The 9,394-nt window shown below is 40.4% G+C and overlaps 1 protein-coding gene across 1 annotated transcript in view; it reads right to left on the bottom strand.

Moving 5' to 3' along the window:
- The window catches only part of Adgrv1 (adhesion G protein-coupled receptor V1), a 549,406-nt gene that overhangs the window by 523,043 nt on the left and 16,969 nt on the right, over positions 1-9,394 (bottom strand). Inside the window, exon 2 of the mRNA XM_026783832.1 lies at positions 746-927. Coding sequence (XP_026639633.1) covers positions 746-927 — 182 coding nt within the window. The remainder of the gene's footprint in view (positions 1-745; positions 928-9,394) is intronic.

Genomic DNA, 9,394 nt, shown 5'->3' with positions numbered 1-9,394 from the left:
AAAGAAAAAGAAAAAAAATAAGGCAAGAGTGATATAGAGGAAGTCACATGACATTGATCTGGCCTATGCACACCGAAGAGTGTGTATGTACTCGTAGCACATATGTACATGTGCACACAAACATAAACATTATTTTTGCCCCAAAGTTTTAAAGTACATTGAGCCCCTAATATAGCAACATCCTTATTGGTCATATGGCATTCCTTTCTGGGCAAAATAGATCCAAACACATAACATTAAACATCTAATCTGAATAAATTTTATATACTAAAGAATTTACATAATCTATTTAACTTTTTGTGAAGTTAATATACTTCATTTCTCCAACAACAATGACTCTCTAACAACTAAACGTAGGGTTTCTCTTTTTTTCTGTTATTTGTGCCTTTTAAATATTGCATATATTTTTATCTAAGTCACCTGATGATGAATGACTAAAGAAAGATGCTATAGTTCAATTAACCCAAAATAAAATAGTTTTGTTTAAAAACACACACACACATAAATGACTTAAGATAATTAGCCTTTATTTTTGCAAACGCCTGTCAGATGTCCATAGCAACACTGGGCCGGTCTCTGAAACCCTCCCCCCATCAGATTTAGATACAGTAACTCATTCTCCAATCATTTGTCCCAATGAAACTCACACTCAGCACCTCAAACAGTTCAAGACTTTGTTTCTACTGATGCTAAAAATTGTCCTACACATTCATTTTTAACAATTAGGGCTGCGGTACTTTCTTACCGATACGATCGCAGTAACATTTGCTGGCTCTCCTAGCCTCTCAATGACAAGGCGAATGACTGTAGTACTTGTTTCATTAACGAAAAATTCGGTTTGTCCAGCAAATCTTATTTCTGCTTCTCCAGATACAAAAGAGATCAGCAAAGCTGGCAGGCTTACTAATAAAAATGAAGAGATCATCCCTAGAACAAACAAGAAACAAAGTCATAAGGCTAAATGATAAGATTTTGTTCTCAGTGTTACAAAGAATAAAAAATAAGCAATTAAGACAGACATAAATATAATAGCTATTACGACATCCAAGTAGAATGTGTGATGATAGGAGATTTGCTATGTTTTTCCTTTTACTATTTAAAACTACCTTTTTGCATGTATCTTCTACATCAAGATAGTTATAAACTATATTAAATTTGCTTTTTTAATGATCCCAAATGACTTATTAACCCATGTCAGTGTATCTCTCGGTCGGCCTCCATCAGAGAAAGCTTCCTCTTGCAGTAGCCGACAACTGCTCACCCTGTAGACACCATGGAGTACTTAGCCCTAGGAGCACTTTATATCACACCCTCCCCACAAGGCTTGCAGACCACTGGAAAGAAAAGATTTTTAAGGAGCCAACAGTCAGAGTGGTGGATAAGTTCAAGCAAATGGTGCTTTTCCCAACACAGACATATGAACTCTAGGTGTTCCTAAGACCTGCTCAAATCCAGCCAGACAAAAATCTTGGAGGCACAGGGGCCAGCATGAAATCCCCGGTTAGCTGGGGAGCCAGTGCCATTTGATTGGATAGCTGCTGAGTAGCAGAAAGTCTGTTTTCTTTAATGATGACCTTTGCTAGGTCAACCACACTCCAGGGCAAGCCCCACTCCTAAGAGCAGTAGGTAATACACAGCGAAAACTATAAGAAAGAAAACTCGAAATTGGTGGGTGTGGAGATGAGGAGAAGGCGGAAGGAGTTGAGGAGTATGGATAATCCGACACATTGTATGAAATTATCAGACAATTAATAATATTATTATTTAAATTTAAAAGCTAGAATTTTGGATGCTTTCACCAAAAGAAAGATAAATCAGTAAATTGACTTAAACATTGTATAATGTATAGCAAAATTCTACATCCTAACACAGTTATACAAATTATTTTATTAAAATATGGAGCAATAGTTGTTTTTAACTTACTGAAACTTGCCACTTCATCTCTTAAAAAGCTTAAGAATACCATGCAAAAAAAAAAAAACTTAAAACCATTTTTTCCAAATAAAACTTGTTAAGTGACAGCCAAAACTAAATAATTAAAGATAAATTTTAAAACTTTGATTTTTTTTGGTTGATGTCTATATTTTCCTTGGCTCTTCCTGAGTTTTAAAAACATTTGAAAGTATCAATCCTTCAAAGATGTAACTTTCTTTCACTAATTTTATTAGCTAAACTACCAACACTTCTTAGAACAATGTCAATGTGGCTTTAGAATAAGCAAATTCAGCCAAATGCACTCCTTTTCCATAACTTCTATCTTTTTCTTCATACTACAATTCCTGTGTTTATGAGACAGAAATGTTGTTTCTACTCTGAGTTGTGTGCCTGCCACTCAAGAGCCTTGAAAAGCATAACCCTGCAGTGGCCTCCTGGAAGCCTACTGTTTTGTAATGTAGATGTACCTCTAGAAATGAGAGCAATTTATCTCCTGGATCGTTAAGATTCCAATGGATCTATGTGACCAGTCACACGAACATAACACATTTGTGTCTTCTAAAGGGCACTGTTCTAAAGCAGGGTTGCTGTACCTACTCCAGGAGCCAAACGGTTCCCTTTAATCTTTCCTTACTCAAAACACAATGACATTCCACATGTGGTATTTCTCCACGGCTTCACATGACTCCATATGTGAGGAGCATCAATGCATGAATCCTTGAAATATTTTAGAATGATTGGAATATTCCCTGTCCAGGGTATTCTGACAAGCACTTCCAGGTTGCTTGGTGATGTCTTACATGCCTGGTAATTGGAAAGTCTCACAAATGGAGGCACAGAGTTCAAATGGAGTCCAGAGAACAGACATAGACCAGGGGTCAGAGATGCAGAGACTTGGAGCTTTTTGTTTGTTTGTTTGTTTGTTTGTACAAGTTTTTGTTTGTTTTTTTTTTAATCTGTTCCTTAAGCTACTGCAAAGTAAAGATCTTTGGAATCTAAGGCCAGAGAGATTTCCCAGAGTAAGTATGACAAGCCGTGAGAAAGAAGTGACCTAGACGGAATGACAATGAGGATTGGGAAGGTGGGAAGGACAACTCACAGCACAGGTTAGGGAAAGAACAGCTCTATGATGTTAAAGGAGACAAACATCAGAGCACAAGATAGCAGAGAATCTGAGCTGCAGAACTAAAATGGTCATCTGAGTGCCAGGGTGGGCCGGACTGAGAGTGAGAAGACAGCCTGAGGAGAGGGCACCCCACGCTGAGCAGCTCTCAAAGCTGTAGACCCTGCACTTCGTGCGAAGCCAGTTCCCACCAGGAACTCCTGATCTGAAACATCGGGGCTGGGTCCCTGAACCTACAGTTTATCACAGTCCTTATCTGCTCTAATGCAAGTGCAAAGTACACTTGGTACACTTATAACCACACTGCTCAAACTACCAGGTCTTAGCGGGGCCACGAAAAGCGCATGTCTGTAACTGGAAGTTAACTGCTGTTTCAGAGCCAGGGGTGGGAACATATCACTTCCTTTCTCCCTGTACTTTTCTGCCTCCTCTGGTGTTGTACTTTAAGATTCCCTTCATCTTTACAAAATTGTAATGACCTAATGGTCCCAACAGCAACTATTTTATCTATACAACGGTATTTGAGTATTTTTCATGTGTGAATGCATTCAGTTCCCAAAATATCGCTAAAAGGTTCAAGAACCATAAGCCTCATCTACAGCTGTAGAAACTAAGACATGGACAGGTTAGTGGAAGTACACTGTCAGTGTGTGTCAATGGACAGGCAGGACTTTACTCTCTACCCAGAAACCATCCAGTCAGCCTCTTAATTTATTTCTAAAAGTTTCTTGTTCCCTCCTTAATAACAGATTGACCATTCTCCGTGTTTCCAAGCATTTAAACACTTTAAAGTCATGTAACACACCCAAACTGCCATGACCTTCCCAAAGCTTCCCCTTGTTATTCTAATGCGCCTTAGAAGTATTCACGACACTGCAGGCCCCTCCAGCACTTTAAATATTTAACAGCACCTTTTCATATCAAGACCAGTGAACTCAAATACTGGATTCTTACAACCTCCCAAGCAATTAGAGCACACAGATCTCATGTTTATCTCAGAAAATTCATTTTAAATTGGCCCACAGCAATGAGTTTTGAAATTATGCCAAAGGAACCAACAGGCGTGATTGGAAATGCCTCAGACTGCATGACATCATTGCTAATTGCATCTCTCTGCTTACATCTTTCACACAATAAGAAAGGTTGTCAGGCAAAGCTGGCACATGAATAGATAAAAGATGAAACAAAGCAATGAAAATGAAGTTTCCTTTAGAAGGCAGTCATAACTGCACCAAAGCACAAAAGTATGTGTTTTAGAGTTGCTAAGAACATTTTCTGCTATCATACTAAAAATTGATTATATGAAAATGTCTTTTGATTAAACTCAGAAGACCAAATATTAGTAAATGGCATTATTATAAATATGACTAATGTTTCAGGTCACTTTTTTCTCTTAGATTTGATAAAAATATTTAAATGCCCTTTTGTTTTTTATTTTAAATGCATTTATAAAATAAATTTTTGACAGCATATGTTTAAAGACTACATATTCTGCCACAATCATAAGAGAACAATTTTAGCTTTGTTGACATCCTCCTTTCTCTCCAGAAAGGCACAGAACTACAGCATTCAAATCATCCCCAACCACCGTGTCTCCTCATGCCTCCCTCTCTTGCTTGGTATTACTCAGAGGATATCATAACTGTTGCTGCCAATAGATTGCTCGTCCTTCCACAGAACTCCTGCCATGGGCAGGAGACTAGAGAATTAACATACATTCTTGCTTATTTCCCAGATGGAACTATGATGTTTGGCTTGTCATTATAACACAGTGGTACAAAGATATAGGTGGTTAAATTCTTGCAGTCATATTCATTCTATCCAAGTCACCTAATTCTGCAAGTAAAAAAGAGAATTAAAATTTAAAATATATTTGAGTAGCTCTTAAAATATAAATTGAATGCTTTGAGACATACCATACAGCTTGCTATAGGATTTGTGTTTTTGAGAGACTATTCTGCATTGGATAATCCCTCTGCTAATCACTGAGGACCGAAGTTTTTAAGGCATGATCCTAGACTCCAAGATACTCACAGAAATAGGCACATGAGCTGGGTGTAGAAAATCAAAATCAAGACAGAGCTTGCGAACTTTTTCTCAAGCCCTGAAATGTCAATTCTCCGTGTCTGGACTGTGATGGTTAGAGCAACTGCCCCTCACAGTGACAGGAAGCCAGCTCAGATGAAGAGATAGGGAAAAGCAATGACTCAGTAGTCGAGATGAAGCTTCTGGATTCAGTCTTACCCAGGATTTTCAACTGTTATGACAATAAATCACTTTTATGGGCCAGTGAGATGGTGCCCTGGGTAAACATTCTTTACTATAAATGTGACAATCAGCGTTTGATCCCTGAAATCCACAAGGCAGGAGAGAATAGATTACTGCAAGCAATTCTCTAACCACAGGCATGCTGTGACATGTACCCACCCACCTGCACAAATCAGTAAACACCTATTTGTTTTTTGTTTTCTATGTTGGATTCAACTTTGTCTCTTTCGACATCAATATTTAGCTACAAACGTCCACCTAGTGGTGCTGCGAGCCCATGTGGCAATAGCCCAGTGGAGGCTCCTCCCAATCGCCAACACCAAGCAGCTCAGGTCTCCCCCACCACATGGAGGTCACCGCATGGGCTAGTTTTCCTTTTCTCATACAGTTGTTTTTACCATCTTTACTCAGTCCACATACATGAGGAGCCAGTTCACCTGGAAAAACCAAACACAGCAGGGTTGGCGCATGCCAGTGACTTTTAGGTCCTGGAGGGAACACAGCAACTACTTACTTAAATGAGGATGGCATTAATTCTTTCTGCTCATGTTTTCCAGGTCCTTTTAGTTTTCAGTGGCTTATAGATTTGCCTATTTAATGCAAGCAAAACTCACATAACAGAAAAAAATCTGCACTGGAATAGTTCTACAAACTGATATTGGCACAAACAAACCCAAAAATGCTATCCATGAAGGCACACAACACCCCAAGAGAGAGAAGGGGGAAAGATTGACTGGAACATGTTTCCTTTTCCTCTGGCAGCAGCGGCAGCAGGGTTGAGCCTCATTATGTTCCTGTCCATTTCCCTGTCTTACACAGATGCTAGGAGTGACTGACCATGAGCAACAGATCCTCAAGAATTCCTCAAGCTGTTCTTTCTCTTCCAGTTTCAGGAGTTTCAGGAGCCACAGGTCACCATGCAGACATGGACAATGCCAGGAGCCACACCACACACAGCCAGTCCCCCAAATGGCACAGAAACCACATCAAGAAACTCAGTCCCAAGAATACAAATCCCGAGGAACATGCTCTTTGCCAAGAAGCAAAGACCCAAAAAAGGATACAGGCAAACAATGCGAAGGCAATGGGTGCAGATGCTGAGACCACTGAGGCCCTTGTAAAGCCTAAGGCACGGAAGGGCCCAGCCCCAGACTCAGCTGTCTTGCTTTAGTCATGCACCCCAAGCTTGGGAAGCAGATTCAAAGCTACATGGATGTCCTAGGGCTTCTATTGCTGTGAAGAAGCACCATGACCATAAAGCAAGTTGGAGAAGAAGGCTCACACTTTCACACCACTGTTCACCACTGAAGGAAGTCAGGACAGAAACTCAAATAGGGCAGGATCCTGGAGGCAGGAGCTGATGCAGAGGCTGTGGAGGGGTGTTGCTTACTGGCTTGCTTTCCCTAGTTGGCTCAGCCACCTTCTTATAGAACCCAAGGCCACCAGCATAGGGATGGCACCACCCCCAAATGTTCTGGGCCCTTCCTCACTGATCACAAAATGAGAACATGCCCTACAGTTGGATCTCATGGAGGCATTTCCTCAACTGAGACTCTTCCTCTCCGATATCTCTAGCTTGTGTCAAGTTGACACACAAAACCAGCCAGTATGATACAGTGTCATAGGTTCTATGCTGTGGGACAATAGTGTTGTACCCTGTAAAGTTTTGTCACTTGTATTCATTTAATAAAATGCTGATTGCCCAGTAGCCAGGCAGGAAGTATAGGTAGGGTGACCAAAACAGGAGAATACTGGGAAGAGGAAAGGTTCAGTATGTAATCATCACCAGACACAGAGGAAGCAAGATGAGTATGCCTCACTGATAAAAGGTACCAAGCCACATGGCTAACACAGACAAGAATTATGGGTTAATTTAAGATGTAAGAGTTAGTTAATAAGAATCCTGAGCTAATAGGCCAACCAGTTTATAATTAACATAGGCCTCTGTGTGCTTCTTTGGGTCTGAACGACTGTAGGACTGGGTGGGACAGAAACCTCTGCCAACAGTTCTACCAACCCAGGCCCCAAGGTTCAAGCCAAAGTGCCCAGGTCTCTGGGAAGGACCCATTAAAAAGGTGAAGAGAACTGGACTGCTATGACACCCCATGCACTATTTGCAGATGATCAAATCTATAAACAGTGCCATATGCTATTTTTACAAATAAATTTGAGGCAAGATCTGTTTAAAAAAAACAAAAACAAAAACAAGAATATCTCAAGTTGCTTGGTCCTTCTTATCCAACAGGATACAACATTGGGCCACAAAGACAGGGCCGAGAGAATGCTCTCCATGTGCCAAGAGTTCCCAGGGTCCGCTGTGTCTGCCTTCAGCAGGGCCTGCATCATCCCTTTTCCCTCTGTGGAGAGGAGAACTGTGTCTTTCTGCCCTGCTCAGCATGGGCCGCAACTCACAGCCTCTCAGCTACAATGGCTTCCAGGTCCTTCTTGATCATGGTGGTGTCCAGTTTTACTTCTCACTTAGATGACTCAGCACGTAACAGTAAATGTCATATTTGTTACTGCTGTTGAGTGTTTGATCTTGTCTATCTAGGCTGATGCTGCTCTCTACAGAGCTCATATTGACGAACACCTTAGGAAATGTGAAAGGCAAAGCGTAGTTGATTTTCTTTCGTCTATAAAACTATGAAAACTATTTCCAGGGTGGAACATGGAAGTTGGGGTGACCTAAATCTGTGTTCCTGGGTCATGGTTGCTCAAAATGGTTCCAGAAGAAATTAATTCTTATTATCTTTAAAAAAGAAATAGGGTAAAAATAAATATGCAGAATAAAGACTCAAAACAGCAGTGTAAAATAAAATACAAGATTCAATCAATTTTATAATAACCAATTTCCATTTATGAAAAAAAAAAAACATGTGCTGAGGTCGTGGCTTGGCGTTAGAGTGCCTGATTCACACAACCAAAGTCCTGGGTTTGATCCTCAGCACTAGCAAACAAAATAAAGTTGCCTTTCATCAAATTGAAAGCTAACTCTGTCTATAACCATTTCATAATAAAGTAATTGTACAAAATTTACAAGTGATGTATCCTGAAAAAATCCACATCGCTAGTGCAGACCAAGGGGGAACAGCACTTTCAGCGGCAGCCTCTGGCGTCAGTGGCTCAGCAAGCATCTTCCCTCAGTGTGACCACCAGGTAATTAACACCGAAAATATGATCCTGACAGAGAAGGGTTTTCAAGTTTAGAATTACTTGCATTCTATTACATTTCCTAAGGGGTTCTCTAGAACAATAGAGTTACTCCGTGGAACGAGAGAAGTTTCATCATTCATATCATCAATTATTTAGATTTTAAGAATTCTTAATCTGAGATGTTTGTATTTGGCGAGTATGAAAACCCTGTTTGTGTTTTCTTGTTTTCATACTACAGTTAAACTTAACCTTGCAGTCTCCAAAAAGAAGTGGCATGCTAGCTGCTTCCGTCATCACAGAGAGCACAGGTGCACCAGGGTCTGGAGAAACAGGCTCTGTTTAATTAAGCTTTGCTCGCTACTGGTAAAAAAGAGCGCAGACAGACGCTTCACAGAAATGTGAAAAAATTTCTAAGGTAAAGACATAAATAAGTTTTGCCTAACGTAGCAGATGCTCGGCAGGCTGCAGATACGGGATGTCTGGTATGACGCTAACCAGTGTGTGTCTAACCCAGAAAGCTTCACGTCAAGTTCACTGCTGCTCCCACATACTCTAGAAGTAGCGTCACAGAGAGTGACCTCATTCAGCAAAGAACGGAAAAGGCCTTGGAAATGCCTTCATTTCATGAATCAGCTTTATAAACATTTGCTCGCTGTACTTGTAAGACGTTTTTCCCTAGAAGCCAAGACTGATGAATTCCTTCAGGACACAAAGAACACTTCTAGCCACCGCCTGAATGAATGAATTCTATCGAGAATGAGGGTGGTGTTCTACCTAAGGAAATGCATGGTTTCTTTCAAATCAGAGGTCTGTCCTCTGGTTTCTATGTTCATTGCACAATAATTAAGATTAACATTTTGCATTATACCATTCATGCCCATCTGCATGAGTTCCCAAGAAGCAGAAGACAAAGCC

Source organism: Microtus ochrogaster, chromosome 19, assembly GCF_000317375.1.
Source record: "Microtus ochrogaster isolate Prairie Vole_2 chromosome 19, MicOch1.0, whole genome shotgun sequence".
NCBI lineage: Eukaryota > Metazoa > Chordata > Mammalia > Rodentia > Cricetidae > Microtus > Microtus ochrogaster.
This window is presented reverse-complemented; position numbering and strand designations above follow the sequence as displayed.